This window comes from Felis catus, chromosome X, assembly GCF_018350175.1.
Source record: "Felis catus isolate Fca126 chromosome X, F.catus_Fca126_mat1.0, whole genome shotgun sequence".
Taxonomy (NCBI): Eukaryota; Metazoa; Chordata; class Mammalia; order Carnivora; family Felidae; genus Felis; species Felis catus.
In genome coordinates this window covers 109,023,060-109,042,866 of record NC_058386.1, presented here as the reverse complement: position 1 = coordinate 109,042,866, position 19,807 = coordinate 109,023,060, and the positions used below count along the sequence as shown (strand labels likewise).

Here is a 19,807-nt window from a genome sequence, read left to right as displayed (position 1 = left end):
GAAGAAGTATATATATGACCAAATTGAGGAAATGCGTGGCTGGAACCTTCCATACAAATGCAGGTGTTTGCCTCTGAGGAACTCTAAAAGGTAGTCGAAAATCGCCGTCAACTTTGAGTTGATGGAGTCGGCCCGTGTCTCTGTGCCTTAGTCTATAATTCACCCAGTGCCCCCACATCATGAGTAGGAATGCTTTGCAGGAGGAAGAAGAAGCCAGATTTTCTTTGATGGCCCTCCTTTTTTTGTTTTTGTTTTTATTTTTTTGTTTCATTTTGCTTTGTTTGCGTGGTGGCAAAATACCCCTTTCACTGCTTTTTGAAAGACGAAAGTGTCAAGTAGGTGCTTTAAAGATTCTTTCAGAAAGAATATATCGTGACATAGCCAAGGACAAACCAGAGTTACACCCATTTCTCGCCAAAACAGGAATCCCTCGGTCTCCACATTCTTAATTAGATCAGCACTAGAGGGCACTCTTATGATGCCAAAATGGGAGAATTTTACTACAAACCGGTGGGCGGAGGTGGGGGTGATGTGAGGGGGCCGGTCCAGTAACTAACTGCAGACAACAGACAGTTTAGAGAAGACGTCCTAACAGAAAATTGACTGGCTCGCCAACAGATGAGAAAACACTATTTGAAAAGCATTGTGGAGCAGTCTTCCTCATCAGATCCACTTTGTCTCCCCAATGTGGTCGGTGTTTTTGGCAATACAAGACTCAGGTATTAGGCATTATTTCTCAAACGGGGAGAACATAAGGTTCCCCGACTGTTGCCACGTGATGTAGTAGAAGCCTGTTTAGGCAGAAAACAGAACGTGAGAGAGAAGCTTAGGAAAATGTGTTTACAACTGAACAGCTACTGAACAAGAAGTTAACATCCTTGAGGGGTTTTATGGCTGTTTTCCCATTTTTTGCAGCCGTTGCTCTTTGAGATGTGCTCAGGGTTGTGTGGTTGTGTCTCCAGGGGCAGGTGCCTGTTTGCCGGCTGCCCCCAGGCAGGTCTCGGATGGAGACGGCGTGGGTAGTGTGTGTCCCCCCACCTGGGGAAAGGACCCATAGACTTGGGTCCTGGTCTTAGCTCTGCCACAGCTGTGTTCTGTGATCTGTGATGAGTCCCTTCCCCAGCAACACTAATGGTCCCTAAAGATCACCAAAAAACATCTCTCAGTGACTCGGTGTCTCTGGTGGATGATTGCAGAAAAGAAGTTTCAATTTCATTTGTTTATCAGCCACTTGAGATCTAAATCTAACCTTGGGATAGAAGGTGATTTATGCTCTCGGTAGAGATGGTACTCGAAGGATTTGCCAGCCCAAGGGGCTGATATACGCATGTTAGTTACTTTTTTTTTTTTTTAGGTTTAGTGCCCAGTCCAAATATAACCTCAGAGAATTACCACATTTAAGCCGTCTCTAGCCGTCCCCCCAAATTGGCTTATTACACCCTAATTAGGTGACTCACGTCTTCCACACTGGGCACTGACCAGAATCTCTCTGGCCTGCTTCATGCAGTTTCCTGAGAAGCCAGGGGTAGGTCTGGCGATCTAATGGGAGGAAGGGCCACTGAAGACAAACTGGTCCACTCTGCCTTTGGTCCCAGAATTTCTCAGAGCGACTCAAGAGTATTTCTCCCTAGGCCTCCGTTTGTAAGAACCCAGGCTCTACTTCAGAGAAATGTTCCCAACTGAGTCAAATTCCTTGTAAAGTCTTAAAATGTTGTAATGAACAAGGAGCCTTTGGGAACACACCCAATCCAACACCTTCACTGTATAGAGAGGGAAACCGAGAGCCATCTTCCCCATGGGAGGATGGGCTTGCCCAGGGTCACACAGCAGAGTTGTCATGGGGACCTCAGTCTTTTGACTTTTAGTCCAGGCATCTTTCTAACCTTGTGCTGTGTGCATCTTTCCCTACACACACCAACTCCAGGGAATAAGAAATCAGCAGCTATTAACCAAAGAGTTTTTGACATAGCTAGAATAGCTCTGTGTCATATATTATATATATATTGTATTTCGGTGGTATAAATGGAAGGGACAAATCCTTATCAAAAATGTGTTCTCTCTAAATGTCATAAGACTGGAGACTGAACCATCAGAAGGTCATTTCTGTGGGTCTAGAAGACCCAGTATTCTTAATACTGTTGCCCAAAGGCAAGGGTAGGATTGAATCCCTTGTCAACTGGCAGAGAAAATAGGCCAGGAAGATGGGTCTGGAAGCCGGGTTTAGTATCTTGGGGGAAGGGGACCCTGTGGAAGGAGCAGTCAAGACAAACTCAGGAAACCTCCTCTAGTCCTCAGAGTAGCCCTGTGACACACACATTGGCCTTTCTACACAAGTTGCTTTTACGTGCTTTCTGCTCTGATTGGTCAGTGCCCAAGCCATAGTCGTGTGTTCAGTATGCTGAATGTCATTACTGGCGTGGGCACTATACTTGTCCCCATTTTGTAGATGAAGGAGTCAAGGCTGAGAGCCTAAGGCACCTTGGCAGAGTCATGCAGGTAGTAAATGAAAGAACCCAGACTAGAACCAGAACTAGACGCCTGGGTTTATTCCATGGCCCCACACTACCTCTCAGGCTTGTGCGTGAGCAGAAGGCTGACGCCAAGCATTTTAAGACCAATAAAGCAGACAGAGAGCTTTTGCCTAGGGCCTTAAGGAGCATTCAGGCCTTTCCTCTGGCTTCTCCATTTCCCCCCACCAGTTTGAGCAGGAATTCTTCGCCTGGGACTTTCTGGGCATGGGACCCCTGTGCATTTAGGGGACCCGATTTAGCATGCAGAATAAGCTTTTTTCACTAGGAGATACTGAATTTGGCCTTCAAAGACCATGTATGACGAAGTGGCCTGCGGCACAAAAGGAGGTGGTGGGTAATTGAGCGATGGTATGCCAGATCAGACCAGGATGAAGTTGGAGGGGCATCCTAAGTGGGAACAAGGTGGGAAGTCAAGGGCACCACAACTCCAACTCGGGGCGTGGAAGTTGGCAAGAGGGTGAGGAAACCAATCCGGTGTTAGAAACCAGAGAGGCCGAATGGGCCGTTTGCTTGGCAGCTCTGGAGTAATGATAGGTAATTGGTTCCCACGGGGCGTATTATCCGCCGCAGATCTGAAATCAGACCGGAGCAATGTTGGTATGGGTTTTTTAAAACCATCCTTTGAGAAATCTGAGCATCTTTGCGGCCTTTATCTGGGAGCGTGTGGATCTTTCTGCTGATTGACAGTAATCACCAACAGCCCAGGCTCCCGGCCGATGAAGAAGCTGCATGAGGAGAAAGAGAAATGGTGGTGGGGGGGCGGGGGGCGGGATGGGGGGCATCGATTGTGCATCGGTTAGATTTCCATTTAAGTTTCCTTGCGTAACTTTTCCATCCTAAAGAACCAGCCGTTGTGTATTTCAAATAAACAAAGCAATTTCCCCGGAAAGAAAGAGGATCAGCTTCATTTGAGCTCGGCTATTATTGTTTGGGCTATATTCTCATTGACGCATAAGCTCAGAATGTTGGGCTCTGGGTTCTCTGAACTCCTAATGGCGTGTTGTACTGAGAAAGTGACTAGAGATTGCTGTACTCTTAACTAACTTGGCCCCAACGCAAAAGGCCAAACTACTAGAGAATTATAGGAGTATTTGCCCAAGATCAAATGAGTCATTGGTAAAACCAGGATTTAGAAACCAGGGATCCTGACTTTCAGGCAAGGGCTCTCCCATATCATTGCAGCTTTTCTAGGTCTTAATTTGGATCCCTAATATCAAAGTGACTTGATAGCAGCTTTTTGTATGTGTGTGTGTTTCTGAGGCCCGAAGCAACTGCCCTGAGAATATAAATCCCGGGGAGTAGGTGTTATCATGGGAGGTTTCTGCTTAGCATGAATCACCGTCTGGAGTTTTGGGGCCCCCAAGTCTGCCCCATCTTTCCAATGATATCTGTGTATTACCTTCATTTTCGCCTCTTCTTTCCCTGCTAATTTGACATTTACTCAGTAGCTGTCACTTGAGGAAGATTTAGTCACATCTTCTCAAACCCCAGCCCAGAGGATGGTTACTCTAGATGCTTCTCCATCCAGTGTCTGGGTCTCGGGCATAAAGACCACAGCTCCTTTTATCCGCCAACTGTTGCTGCTTTCCCAGGACGGGACTTGCTGAGGGGTGAGGAGTGTGATCTCAGAGTGTCACCAGTGCTGGCTGTTACAGAACACTAGAGCAGCCAGTGACAAGAGCTCTATGACACTGCAATATTACAAAGCTGCCATTGAGGCACTTCTTGTTTTTACAGCATCGCAAAGCGCATGCGCGTGGGGTTCTGTGGACAGCAAATGGCCCAGCTGAAATGAAGTCTGTCTCACAGCCTTTTGATGGCGCTTCGCACAAGGAGAATTCGTGAATGCAAACAACGTCTTCTCCAATCAAAAAGGCAGTTCTTTCTAGTACAGTTGTTGAATCCAATGCCATTGGATATGTTCTCAATACATAAGTCAAGACATAAATAAAATGAGGAAAATTTCTTTTCTAGGACTAATAACACACAGTATATTTCTGTGGAAGCCTTCTCCAAGAACTTGGCTTAAAAAAATCTTCCACGAGGTTGTAAATTACATGAAGGCAGGGATTTGTGTCTGTTCTATTCACTGCTGTGTCCTCAATACCTAGCAATAATGCCTATCACATAGTAAATATTAAACGTTTGGTGGGATGATTTTTTATTAAATGTATTTGACATACAGCATTGTATAAATTCGATGTGTACAATGTGTTAATTTAATACGTTTATATGTATTGTAATATGATTGCCACTATAGTGATATTTAGCACCTCTGTCACGTTGTACCATTACCTTTTCTTTTTATTAAAGACTCCTTTTAAAAGATTCCATTTGAGAACCTTCCCAAAGTGTGTGTGTGTGTGTGTGTGTGTGTGTGTGTGAATGTAAAATGTGTTCATAAAGTTAATTCACTTTTTCTAATCAGTATGTTTTCCCTTTTTTCTTTTTTTACATATTCCTTCCATGGCCTTTGATTCACTTCTGATGACTGCCCTCCCTTTTGATTGATACACCTGTAACATCTTCCTGGATTACCATTGAATATTCCATCTCTGGCAATCTGGATTCCCAGGTAAGGCAATGAACTCCCAAAAGTCTTCTCAGTGCAGTCACCAGGCAAACTTTCATAGGCAGTGGGGAAATTTATGTAGAAATTTTTTTTTAATCTCAAGAGATAATAGTCCCCCTGATTGATGGTAAATTTGGTCCAGTCCCCAGATAAATCAATTCTGTACATACTTCTAGTATTTGAGGATTTCTATTAGTGCCACAGAACAGAAAATGATGGTTTGGGAATGTGCTACCTATTTGACTTTAGAATTTTCTAGTACTAAGAATCAACATACAGCTTTATGTTTCCTTATTGTTGATTGCTTTTCTTTTAATTTTTCACCCAAAGTCGTGTTGTTTTTTGTTCATGAGGCTGAGTTCAGTGGAAGAGGTCCTAGCCTCCCTTAACTGTGTAGGGAAGCTAAGTCATGGGGTAGGTCAGAACACTCTAGATTGCCTCTTTCTTGCGACTGGAATGGAAGAGGAGCACATCGGGCCTTGGATGGTAAGTCAGCTAACGGGGGTGTCTTGTTTAACAGAGCTTTTGTCAAGCTCACCAAGTACATCACTTTTGTTTCCCATAATGTTAGCTTCTCCAGCGGTCTTAACAACTCACAGAACCGGGGAGGGGGGGCTTAGCCACACCGGGAACCCACGAGAAGAGTCTTATATTGCTTCCCAAATGATGATGCAAAGGCTCTGCTCCTAGTCCTGCAATTCGAAGTTTCTATTAACTCACTTCTAAAGCCTCCAGACATTCCATGTGAAGAAGCACTTCTCCCAAGAAAGTGTACAGGCTGTATAACTTGTTTTTGGACACAAATGTGTTATTACATTGTAATATCCCTTGTTCTGGCTTAATTCACAGCGAAAAGCTAATTGAGTTCCCCTTGAACCCTCAGATTAGCAAATGACCTGTGCGCAAATTCCCTGCTAACATCAGAAATTCATGTAGTGGAATTAGTGTTTTGTGACTCTTAAGACATATATTAAGAAAACAGCTAAGCATTTTGTTTGTTAGTTTTGCATGGAGAAACATTGCTTACTTTGGGGGATGTCTTGCGTTTGGGTGGAAGGGTCTAGAGTGATGATTTAGGTATCACTTGGTGTGTGCTTTGCATTTTCATCTGTTGGAAGAGCATCGGCAAAGGCTAATCGTTCTTTTCTTTTCCTTTTGTTATTTGTGTTACATATAGTCCTGATAATATGAAAAAACTCCCTGTAAGTTCCTCATGGGTCTCTTCAGTCAGGTGTTTCCATTTTAGTGATGCCATAACATTTGCTTTGGTTTGGTTTTTGGTTTATTGACTTTTTGTGTTTTGCTTAGATTGCCATCATTTTTGTGAGGGGGCGTGGAATGAACATGACCCAGTGGTAGATCTATCATTCTCAGCCCATAGCCCTCCGGAGGTCAGGCTCTCACGCTGCCCTGCCCCTGTGAGCCCCTGATTTATAATCCCCCACTCCTTGAGAGGAACGAACGGGGAGCAAAGTGGAGGAGCCATCCATGAGCTGTTTCCTTGCGGTTTGGGAAGCTGGAAAAATACACTATCGAAGCAAACTGGGACACTTTTGTTGTTTTAACTCCTCTCTTACCACGCTCTTGCTAGCACCTGGTTTTACTGTTCCTTTAACAGGTGGAGGATTTTTCAGATTCTAGATGCAGCAAGGTAAGTGACGATGTATTTCTAGTTCAACTGACCCCAAGTAAGCTAGAACGAACAGACTCTGCAGTCGCTTCTTCCTTTGATTTCAATACGATGAATAGTTAGGTTTTGGCTTTTGGACAAATGCTTTCCAGGGCTCTTTTTTTGTTGTTGTTTAAAACAGCTGAAACTACCCAGGCATGTAGTCTCGGGTCTGAAAACTGACCTAAGTGCAGAAGTGGGATGAATGTTCAGGGCCAGCACCCTAGACAGTTGGGCAGTTGGTCATTAGCTCCTTTCTCTTTTTGCTGAAATAGGATGACACACTAGAGTGTTTTAAGAACGCCCCACCATCCACAGAGTGGTTTTCATGGTGCTTCAGGCACGCCTGCCTGTCGCTGGGCTGGTGGTGGTTTAGGGAACAGCTAGGTCAGCATTTCATTGAAGGGAAATCAATTATTTGAAAATATCAGGGTGTCTAAAGTGTGTAAATGTATGGACTTGCAAGGTAGAATAATCCCACAGGCGAGGGGCCTTTATGACAGGGACTCTGCAGCAGAGTGAATCTAATCAAACGTGGAAAGTTCCTAACTGGGGGGGAGGGTGGGTTATCGAGAATGCTCTAGGACAGCACCTGTGCAGTACCATCATATCGCCACGAGTGCTGAAGAGGCTGGTGGGAATCATAAGCTATCTTGTAAATGTGTGCTCTGGTTGCCTGTGTTTGGACTATCGTAGGCGTATTGGCACCAGAAATATTTACCAGTGTTTTTGTTTTCTCTTCCTATCCACCTGAATTCCATCCTATGCCCTCTGGCCAAACAGGTTAAGGAGCAAAGGTAGCCTTGAGATTCTTCCGCTGGGGTAGATTCTCATTCAAACAGAATAGATGGGCCATTTCTTAAGTGCCCAGCTCGCTTTTGGGAGCTGGACTTCCATTTTCCCGTGAGGGCCTCAGTGCATTTGCTTGACAGACGAGAATAGTAAATTCGGTCTTTAATTCCATAGGCAGCTTATAATTGGTTGGGGTAAATTGTATAGACACACATAGACCCCTCATCACATAACATTAGTATGGGAGGGCGTTTAAAGATTATAGCCTGGATGTATCATGGTGGCAAGGGCATTAGATTCTGCCACTACTGGTGGGGTGACTTTGCTCAAGTCCCATCTCTGCTGTGAGCCTTGATTTCCCCATCTGTAAAATGAAAGAGTGGAGGACCATTAAAATAACGGTCAGTAACATACAGACTAGTATCCCAGCCATTGCTCTTATGGGGGAAATGTTGAGAATGTTGTTTTAGTTTTGCTTTAAAATTTACTACATGAGCGAACCATGTATCTATACCGGTTTTGCTAGGTAACAAAGTGAATGCTCTGTTTTTCTTATGGTGCTGATCAGTTATTATCAGAGCAATTTATACCTGCTCTGAGTTTGTGAGAAAGGGAGAGAGGTACAGATGGGGTGATGGAGGAGAAGCAGCTTTGGTAAATGTCGCTGGGGACATTTCTGGTGCTTCTGGGCTGAATGACGTATGAAAACTATTTGCAAGGCTAACATATTTTTCAACCACTAGTAAAATAATAAAGCAACAATTCATTTGGTAATCCCCCTCCCGCACATGCAGTTTTAGAAATATACAAGATTATGATGAGCTCTGCCTCATAATTAACAATTTGCATAAATGCTCGCTATTATTTAGTTGTCTGAATGGATTCTGTAATCCAGAGAAAGAAGGGAACAATCAGTGGAAGCCAGCCCAAATGCCTTGTATTATTGTTATGCACAGGCACAATTAACACTGATACTAATTGTTTCAGACCAGAACCTCATTTGTTTTTCTATAGACAGCAAAAACATTAATTGCCAGAGTGTCACTCTCTCTCTCTCTCTCTCTTTCCTATAGCCAGCCATGTTATAAGGTCTGCAGTGGCTTAAGCAAATGACTTGGCTGGATTTTCAGTGTATCGTTTGGTGATGGAGTTTCCAAGTTTCTGTTTAAGTTAGCAATCAGTGGCTCGGACAACCAAAGACTATTTGTTATAATATTGCTAACAATAAACCTCTATGAATTTAAGGAATAAAAGGGTGCTGGCACACCAGCCAGTTCTGCTGCTGCGTTTACATTCCACTCATGATTCCATACCTTTAAAATGATTGGCATTAGACATGCATAGGAGAATCACAGGAAGTCAAGGCTGGAGGAGGCCTTTAGATCACCCCGTCAAATTCCCTCACTTTTCAAATGAGTTTGATTGTCAATAATTTGAATGTCAGCAACCACCACCAAATCAATGATGCCACACTTTTTTTAAAAATTTCAAACCATTGGGAGCTATTACAGCAAATACATTTGAATTATAACGAGATGTTTTAGAATCATATAGCTTCAACTTATTTTCTAGGAAGCAGAGTCAGATATTTTTAAAAATATGTCTTCATAAGGTTGCCTGAAACATAGCCATGATGTTGATGGTGTATGTGGTAAAGGAGATGTCCTGTGCAAAGCACTTGGCAGTAGGAAACGGTCAGTCAATATCAGCTCTTTCCCCCTCGTGCGCAGATTACCCAGCTCGCATCAGCACAGTGGAAGTGTGACTTCAGTGCTCTGAGAGTCCGTCTGTCCTCGGGTCTGACTCTGGTGCTGCCACTTTCTTGCAGCGTGACCCTGAGTGATTTATTTAACCTCTGGAGGCTTTCGGTTGCCTCACATGTAAAATGTAGCCACTTTATAGATCTGTTGCAAAAATTAAATGGAGACCAGGCATAGCAAGTGTTTAGCCTTGTTCCTGTCACTTTATAAACCACCAGTGAGTGGTAGCGGCTCTTACTGCTGTTATCTGGCACACCCAGGACAGTCTTATTCGGTACTAATAGTTAATCTTAGGGTAGTTGGGGGTACGTGCATATACACCTATACACGTCCGCCTGTGGGCACACAGAGTCCACAATAATGACATTGGAAGACTGCTCTCCTAAAGGTTACTTGTGACCACGGTGACTCAAAATCCAATGGCCTCTTCTCTGGCCTCAGTCTTCCTGAAGTCTTGGAGGTTCTGGTGCTTTTGCACATCGTCTTTTGCTTGAAAGCATTCCTAATTTATCTTGGCTCACCTCCTGTCTTCTTCTCAACACTTTGTAAGTTTCCTTTGTTGCGATCTCCTTTAAACGCGCGCGCGCGCACACACACGCACACACGCACATACACACACAGCCTCTCCCTCCCCCTCGGCCCTTTAAATGGAGCAATTCCCAGGCCTGTCATTGATCTGCTTCTCTTCTCTTTCTGTGTTCTCATTCTGGGTAACTTCATCTCCTCGCATAGCTTCACCTTTCACCTCTACACTAATGATTCCCAAATTGACCTCTCCGATCCTTAACTCATTCCGGAGCTCCGGGCTAACTCCAATTTCCAATTGCCTGCTGAGCATCTCCAGGGCAGGATATCCTAGGAGGCTGAAGTGTAGTCTGGCTTTTGTCATCCTGCCTCAAGAATACAGACGGGGGGTGGGGTGGGGATCTAGCTTCAAGAAGTATTAAGAGTTGAAAACAAGGAAGAAGTGTTGGACATTAGCCTAAGCAGAAGTAAAAGTGGTCTAGGTTAGGAAAGTGGTTCAAAATGAATTTTCCAGGGAAAGCATGACAAGTAAACTGTGAATTTATGTTATTATGAACTTGAAGATGTAAATAGGCAGTTCAGACTTTAAAAGGTATGTGTTTTCTAGGGAGAAGGGGACAGCTTCCCTAGTGAAAACTGAGTTCAATTTTGAGGTGCTGGAAGGTGGGCATGTTTGAGGGAAATGTTAATTAAAAGTATCTTTCTAGGGACAATCTTTATGGTCGATCTTGCTTCAGTGTTTTGTTACACAAACATGCATGCCAAGAGGAAGGATGACATATTCAACCTGAAGGACGAGAATATGGGGAGTCTTGTGAGCACATGCATGCATAGATACATACACACATGCTGGGTCAGACGTGCCTGAGATTTTTGAATGTTTGAAAATAATTCTGTCAGAGGGTAGATCAATTTGTTTTTCTTTGATTCATTCTGTAAACATTTGCTGAATACCTAGTAGATGAATAGCCCATGCTCTCTGTGGACCAACGGGGCTGTGAATGTAGAACATATAAAGGACCTGTCCTTAAGTGCCTCGTACATTTTTCTTTAGTTATATTCGAGTACGTTGAGAGTCTCATTCGGTCTAGAAATACCTGCAGCATGTGACAAACTGTGCAATGAGTATAACCTTGCAGATAATCTTAATGACCAAAGAGGAACTTAAGGGAAATAGGACAGCGTTAAAGCAGGACAGGAATGTGTATAAATTCGAATTAGAAATTGATTGCTTCCTTTAAATTTAGCAAATATTGAATTACTTTGGGATTTTACATTTCCAGTTAGCTTTCAGAGTTTCGGGCCAGAGTAAGAATGATTATATCTAACTCTAAAACTTAATTAGAGCAGAGGGATAGACAAGTCCTGGTTAATGCGTATAGTATTGTTCGTGATTCTTTGTAGGAGACATCTTTGTAAATGAGCTATTCTTACAGCAGCTACTGACCCAGCCTGTAGCTTTAACACAGGGAACAGTATTCCTTTTGAAGAAGGGTGACCCCATTCCCAGAATGAAGCACCATCCCTCCAGTTGAGTGACTGCCCTATGGAGTCTTCAGAGGCCATCTTGTCCTCCAAATTGTCGTGGTCTCTGGCATCGGGTGAGCTCTCTGCCTTCGTGGGGGTACGCCAGCCTCCTCTTTGGAAATTTAGCATGGCCCTTTATTTGCAAGTCTGAATCCAAGTGTTCTTGGTCCCAGTGGTCAATTTCAAAGTCCCCTTCATGATCACTCGTGGTTCCCAAAGATCCCTCATGGCGTTTGTAATCCTGAAAACCTACTTTGATGCCCCAGAGCTCCTGCTATGGGGATGTAGATGGCACTGCTGCCTCTCATCATGCCAGCATCTCCTTCGGGACTCTCATGGCACAAAAGCTCTCATAATAACACTGCACGTATTGACCGGGGTTTACTTTTTGCCCTAAATTAGTTAGAGGCATCGATATACTTCTCTTGTGGTTGAAAGTAGGAATAAGAAAACCATACTTGAATTCATAGTCTTAGATGTCTTTGTTCTCATGGTTTGCATCAACCACAGTCTGACTTCTTTTACCTTGATCAGATTTACTCATTCTGTATGCATCTACTGAGCACTTACATGTTTCAGGCACTGTTCCAGGCACTGGGGACAGTAAGATGGACAGTGTCCCTGTTCTCGTATTTCTTAAGGGGTGTGTGCACCTACATTGGAGGGAAACTGAAAATAAACAAGTATACAAGTAAATGAGCAAGCTCACCTCCGAGAAGGGTAAGCACCATGAAGAAAATATACCAGTGGCTGAAGGATGGGTGGGGAGCGAACAGGGTGAATTTTGCTCTTTGCTTGTGTGACGGTTTTGGACAGACTTCACTAACACTTTGTCCAGGGGCTTTGGTTTCCTCTATTTTGTAGTAGATTTGGTACCAGTTCTAATTTTGCTGCTTCTGGCTGCTCTGTCATTGGGACCACCTTCCCTTATCTAGTCCTATAATAAAACCCAATATACCCTCTTATTAAACTTCTGTTCCATACTTTTCTTGTCCTTGTCAGCATTAGAATTTGGCAGGTTCACCGTCTCCTCTGTCACACGATGTCATTGGGCTTACTGATCCCTCAGGGTTATTGTACTTGTTCACTCAAGGCAAACTACCTGTTGAAAGAGAAACATGTGCTTCGAAAGTTAGTAGTTGTGGTGGCATTTGCCTTCGTCCACTCCTGTAGAGGGAAGAGCTGAGACTGATGGAACACCCGAGTGCCAGTCTTCACCACTACAGATGAGCTGTATGACCTTAAATAGATCACGTCTTCTCTCTGAGTCTGTTTTTTTCATCTGTAAAACCGGTGTTCAAAGTAGATGATCCCTATGGTTCTTTCTAGCTCTAAAGTGGTACCATTAGTTGTTTTCAGAGACATAGGCCAAGATTTCTTTCCAACATTCTGTTTCGTTTTGTAAAGTGGATACATAGGAACATTTTCTAGTATAATCAGGATTGCTGAGATTAAGCATAAGTTTTCCGGCAAAAGCCAGCTTTACAATTCTTGTAAATGTCACAAGAAGTTAAAACGTTGCTTCTTGTTTTAACCTCTGCCAGCTAGGGCAGCTTAAAAATCCGGAGAGGGGCGCCTGGGTAGCTCAGTCAGTTGAGCGTCCAACTTTGGCTCAGGTCATGATCTCACGGCTCACGAGTTTGAGCCCCACATCGGGCTGTGTGCTGACAGCTCAGAGCCTGGAGCCTGCTTCAGATTCTGTGTCTCCCTCTCTCTCTCTGCCCCTCTCCCACTCACTCTCTCTCTCTCAAAAATAAATAAAAACATTAAAAAATTTTTTTAAACTCCAGAGAAAAGCTGGCCATGATCTTGTAGCAAGGGAGTGTGAAGGAGAAGACCATCCAAGAGGGTTGGGAAACTCCAGGAAGCACCCGTGTAATTTCCAGCCAGAAGATTTGGACCTAGAAGAAAGGGGCTTATGAAAACAGGTGAGGAAGACAACAGCACAGGGAGTTCCTTCATGGCTCAAATTTAAAAGGCAATAATACTGTGCGGCTGAGAAAACAGGTGCCCACCGAGACAATGACTTCCCTAAGTACACACGGTTAGTCAGCGGCAGACTCGAGACAAGAACCAGGTCAATCGCATCCTGTCTGGTCCCTTGATTGGTAATTGCCTTTGCCAACTGCTGTCTGTTGTCGCTTGCTGGCTGGCTTCTGCTGTTTAATCCTTGGTACTCGTTCTGTTCACAGCACTTGTAATCCCATTATGCCCGAGGAATTTTATCAATGAAGGTGAGCAAAACCCCTTAGCGATAGGTAAAGCACATTTTGCTTCGGAAGGTTTGGGGTCAGCTGATAGTATAAGGTCACATAGAGGAGAGAGTGGCTGGATTACAAATGGAGCCTAAAACTGAAGCTTCGCTTGAAGTAAATGAAGAAAGGGAGGTTGTGGCTGTAGGCTGGGGATCCACAGTGCAATGTATGCGTCATCACTTTAACGCTCCTTCTTGATCGCTGCTGAAGCTCATTCTCCGTCAGAAGATGTACATCTTTTATTTTAGGTTCTCAGTTCTTTGCATCCTTTTCCAGGTATATTTGTTGCCTCTGCCTTATCTTTCTATTTCACTATTCTAGATTTTTTTTTCATCTGCAATATCTTCCATTAGTCTGGTCTCACTGTCTTTTCCAGGGCATTTGTGGTACAGCTATATATCACAGGAGGTCTTACGAGCACGTAAAATGGAGAACACTATTTCACAAGTTAGAAATTACCAGATTATTTCTGTTCCCCTTCCAGAGTTGAAATATTTCCTACTTGGCAAATGGCCCTTCTCTGAAATCCTAAAATTGCACTAGGAAAAAAAATGACTGTCACCGTGGCACCATGGGGCTTCCTGTCCCTTCGCTTGCATCGGCTTGCCGTCCAATTTGCTCCATTGATTTTCCAGACGCTCAGAATTGCCTCATCAGCCAGACACTGGAATTATAAGGGGCTTCATCAAGGCCTTATGTGGTTTGAAAACTTTTCAAACTTTCGTACGTTTGGCCGTGGGTATGCTAGAAACCATGTGTGAACAGCATTTGGCAACACATTGGTCTTTCTTCTCATGGCTTCTACAATTTCCGACTTGATTTCTGCTCGCCACAGGGCACAGTTTACCTTCTCTTCTCTGGGAGCTCTTGTTCATTTGTCAGGAGCTCTAAAAGAAGGCTGCTCATGTACAGTCGTGGAATGTCAGCGTCCTCCCAAACTGACATAAATGGGCCTTTAAATGGCCTTTACTGATTGTTTCTATATTAAAATGTAAATGCACAGAAGACTTTATGAAGAGCCGGTGCGTAGCCTTCCCCCCATTTTTTTCAGATGAACTGATTTGACAATGTCAGAGATGATGCATGAGGCAAAATAAAGAGTCTCTTAAGCCCGTTGCAGCTTGTTTGCATGCAAAAGCATAAAAGCTACAGGGAAGAAATGAACATTATGCGATGCTCTAGGCAGGAGCCATTTTCTGACTCACAGACACCTTTCGGATGATAGCCTACTTTCTGAACCCATGCAGAAGAGAGGGGTCACTGTGATCCTCGTCTGCACAAACAGCCTTTCTTGACTAATTAATGAGAGTTACTTTCTGGTTGCATAGGAAACACAGAGGATTTTCTGAAATTCATAAGGGTGAAATCAACTAAGAGAGCCTCAAAAAATTAATTACTGATAATTGTGAATGCTGGTATCTTTTATGAGAAAATTAAAGAGGATTGGAGGATGGGAGCTGTTTGATGAAGAGCCTCTGAAAATGATACAGTGTTACATAGTCGAAGCACCATGCGATTTCACAGTCCGTGATCATAAAATCTAATGTTAAGCCATCCACCAGGAAAGTTCCCCAAGCTTCATTGGTTCCTTTTTATATGAGCGCCTTCAGTGTCTCTTTCACCATGCTAGTAAAATATTTATAAATAAAATAATACTCCTGAGCCTGGCTTGAAATTCTATACACATGAACTATAGTTTAATGTGAGCACCTGAGCACTGCATTTCTAATCTGAGTGCAAAGTGAAAGCAGACTAGCTGGGGGGGGGGGTCCTCTATTTCAACCCTCTGGTGTCCCCTTCCACAAGCACTCTAAAAGTACAGGAGCTCTGGTGTCCCCTTCCACAAGATCTCAGAGTCCCCCTTCTCATGGAAGAGGTATTTCAGATCTTGACAATAGGTACTCTCGTTCACAATTTTTCATAGCCTGCAATCATGGGTTGGTTGGCACTGAATCATATTGAGACTGAAGAAAACAGGTGAGATGGCCTTCAGTAGATTCGGGGATCCCAGGAGGTAAACTCCAACTTGAGTGATTATCTTGTGCTGTGGTTGAAGATTTACTATTAATTAACTAATGCAGTCACTACAGATGTATTATTGAGCATCTACGATGACCCAGCACTATCCTTGGTGCTAAGGATTCGGAGCACTTACGGTCTAGTGGTGGGTCTAGACCATCCAAAACAAAAAAGCATGCCCATATGTGATAGATGTTATGAAAGAAATTAGCAGACTGCTAGATGAAGAATGTGTAGCCTTTGGAATAAACTCGGTGGGGACAAATTTTATCCTTTGTGGATGTATATGATTTTTGGAAACATCAAAAAGGATATGGGATTGATAAAGCTTTGGGCCCCAAATGAGGGTACACGTATGTAGTACAATATTTTCGAGTGCCAATGAAGTATATTCTATGCTGAGTGGTGATGAGCACTTTTGTGGGGTTTTTTTAGTTTTTTGTTAATGTTTACTTATTTTTGAGAGAGTGAGAAACAGAGCGTGAGTGGGGGAGGAGCAGAGAAAGAGGGAGACACAGAGTCTGAAGCACGGTCCAAGCTCTGAGCTGTTAGCGCAGAGCCCGACGCAGGGCTCAAACCCATAAACCGTGAGATCATGACCTGAGCTGAAGTCGGACGCTTAACCGACTGAGCCACCCAGGCGCCCCAGCACATCTGTGTTTTTAAATGCGGTGAAAAGATCAAAACAGTGGATGTGTCCTTCGGTGTACATTTAGGCATCTGTAGCCACCAGTGGCACTGTCTCTATCTCCCTGACTCTCTTTAAATCTGGGCAATCCTTGTCATCACTGGCAAATGTACTTTAACTATTATGTTGGTAAGATTATCACAGGATCGGGGGTGGGACATAAACATTTAGAGATATCCCAAGCTACGTAATACAGCTATAACAGGTGGGATTTGATGATGACAGCTTATAATTTGGTCCCTTCCTTTTATTAGTCCAAAAAGTGTGAAATTTCATGTACGCTATTTTGAATCAAAGAAACCTATAGAATGCTGATACAGCATTTTGATGAGATACAACAGTTTGAGTGTAGGAAAAGAGAAAACGTTTCTAAGCAGCACCGTTAAGATGGAGGTGAATGGACAAGGGAAGCCATGACAGGGAAACTGAAAACCCTTTGTGTGCTTCTCCCCGTGCTCCGTGCTTTCTACCGCTTCCCTTTAGTGATCCCAGCATGTTCCAGAAATGTCGATTATGTCCCCGGTAAAGGAGAGCTAGTAAAGACGGTTTTGTAAAATGGGAAGAAGCCAAATGATTGCCCTTTAATTGCATCTTTGGGGTGATTTTAGTCCCCTGCTTTGAGAAGGACTGATCTGCTCGTTGGGTATTTACTCGAGCAACTTCCCTGCCAGACATCGTGCCGGGCACTGGGGATACAGAGGTGAATCAGAGAGAGATCCTGCCTTTGTGGTACTCACAGTTGAACTGGGGAGACAAGGAAACGTGATGGAATATGGTACATGCTAATGTAAAGGTACGCAGTTGGTTCCTCAAAGAGTCTGCACTAGATGGAGGTTGTGGGGTCAGGAGCTGCTGAGGGAGCTATTCTACGAGTTGCTATAGCAAGTGATGGAGCGGGTATCCTCATTTTCTTTGCCTCAAATAGATCTCGTTGCAGCCTTGGCATCGTCCACATGCATACATATTAAATCTGTTTGCCAATTTGTAAAGGCAGATAGAGTGGTGCCATCTAGCTCCCAAACAAGTAGGTTTTAGGAGGAATATTCTAGAGTTTCTCTCGGAATGTGGAACCACACTGGGTCAGAATAACTCTCAGCTGACTTGTTGTGAGGAGCCAGCGTCGATTTTCTTTCTTTTTCTTTTTTTTCTTTTTGCAACACCAGCTCCATTTCTAGGAGCAACTGCAGCCAAAATCACAGATTCATTGCCTGTAGTTCTGTTTACTTAAGGCAGTAAATAGGCCCTGAGCAGAGGCTTAAGCTAGCCCTGTCTTCTGGGAGCTTATGATCTGAAACAGACAACAAACTGGAAAGAATATCCATCACACCTGATATGCTCATTTCCCTTCTCATATAAATTCAAAGAAAACAAAAAGTGGCCTGTCACATTCTGCAGGATTTGTAAAACCTCTGGAGAGTGTTCACTCTCTTTTTGTGACTTTTCAAGTTGAAAACTCTTTTGTATATAATATGCAATAGATTATAGGGTTATTTTCTAAATTGAGGGTGAGAAAGCAAGCAATATTCTCTTTCTTTCTTTCTTTCTTTCTTTCTTTCTTCTTTCCTTCCTTCTTTCTTTCTGAGCATCAGCAAGTTACATTGGAAAGTATGGATCAAATTAAAAGTGGATTCTCAATTTGCCATGGGAAAATATGTGCAGTATTTCAACTACTCTAAGGTCAGGGTCAACTTGGGGGTAGAAGAGGTATCATGAAAATTAATTTAATAAACTAGCCTTGAGATATTTCCTAGTTGTAATAACCCCACAGGTGAAAGCAACATCTGTGGAATAATAAAGGTGCTTGGTTGGACCTTTTTAGCAAAAGGAGATATTACAAAACAGGACTGAAGCTTGGAGCGGAGACAATGCGGTAAAGTAACGACAGGAGCAGAGTCTTTACGTTATGAGGATGTGACCAGTTGTGAGAAAATGGTGCAAAAGTAGGACACGTGCCAAACTAAGATTTCCCAAAACTTGTGTGTAGGTGCAAGAGACAGAGCCTGAGAGAGGAGCAGAAATGTAGAGCTAAAGAAAGAAAGACCAATGAAGCAGCAAGAGGCTGAGCCAGAGACGGACAGAGACCGAGAACTGAAAAGCAGCCAACCTAGGGTCACGTTTCACCTCTGCTGTGAAATTCAATGGGAGGCCTCAGTTAAGTCACTTCTCCCTGGGCCTTCGTTTCTCCATCTCGCCAAGGATGACTCTGTAGAACTTACCAACTCTCTAGTTCTACCCTCGGGTGCTAAAGGGCAGGCCGGTGGGTAGGCAGGAAATATACATAGGCCGGCGTGCAAACAGACCGACTGGCTGCATACATGCACTGGCTAGCTGAAAACTAGGAGAAGACCGAAACTTATGGTGGGCCAGTGGACCGTGAGTCACAAAGAACACCAGCCGGAGCCACAAAATCATGTCATCCCTTTTGATATTGCCATGGTGAGCTGAGGAATTGGCAGCTTTCCTTAACGTGGCGCTGGCCCAGCTTTCTGGGGGCCACCACTGAGTCATTTTCTGCCTGGATTGGCCATCTTTTTCTTTCCTAGGCTCCCACAAGTAGCTTTTGAGGATCCGTAAATGACCTCCGATGACCAAATGGAAGGAGAAGTCAGATGTCAGGCTTTGTACACGGGACCATTACCTCGGCTTGGAACCTTCCATCAGAGGGAGGGGTGGAAAGTGGCTCGAGGGTGAAGAAACTCAAATAGCCTGCCATGCATTTGCTGGCCCAGCGTTCTGTCTGGATACCTGTCTGTGTTTCTAAAGCTCTATGGATGATTTTGAGCACACTGTGTTCCCCAGGCTTCCAAATTGTACCACTTTTAAACTTTTGTGAATTTTACTTGCAGGGTCAGGGAACTGATGAGAATAATTAGTACTTGTCAGGCTTCCAGCCAGCGAATGACTTTAGTGAGGAGCTAACAATGTACCCAGCAGACAGACTGATTGCAGCTAAGAGGTGAGGCTTCAGGCGGGTTTTAGTATCTGGTCTCCCCGCCTCCCCCTCCTGCCTTTCATGAGTTTCTGCAAGAAACAAAACACTGTGATTCTCTTGCTTTGCTTACAATTGACCGTCTGCCCCTACAATAATAGCCCAAGAATTCAGCTTGAGGGTACATGGCCGGATAGAAGGTCCCCCTCCGGGTGAATTTGATGTTGATGCTAAGAAGTTTCTGTGGCATCTAGGACACCATTTTGTACTTTTCCCCATTTTCACATTCTGATCCTAGCATATGTTAGAAGAAAAGCAACTCCATCAAAAATATACTTCCTCGGTGCAAGCTTATCAGGATAACAATCTGTATCGGACCCATCAGTATAGTGTTTTGCTAACCAGCTTTTGCCATGACTAGAGCCGCCACTTTTGCGGGCCAAGTGAGTCCTGAGAGGAAAGGCCGGGGTGAGCATGGTGTGTGAGGAAGACGGTGAAGAGGCCAGGCCAGCTGCAGACCAGTTTGCTCTTATACCATCT

At 43.8% G+C, this 19,807-nt stretch overlaps 1 protein-coding gene across 4 annotated transcripts in view; it reads left to right on the top strand.

The window, feature by feature from the left end:
- Nucleotides 1-19,807, top strand: part of HS6ST2 (heparan sulfate 6-O-sulfotransferase 2) — a 291,707-nt gene that overhangs the window by 204,213 nt on the left and 67,687 nt on the right. For 2 of the 4 annotated variants that reach the window (XM_023248920.2, XM_045050528.1), the window contains exon 3: nucleotides 6,722-6,754. The exons of the other annotated variants lie outside the window; for them this stretch is intronic. In XM_023248920.2, coding sequence (XP_023104688.1) covers nucleotides 6,722-6,754 — 33 coding nt within the window. The remainder of the gene's footprint in view (nucleotides 1-6,721; nucleotides 6,755-19,807) is intronic. 4 annotated transcript variants of the gene reach the window in all.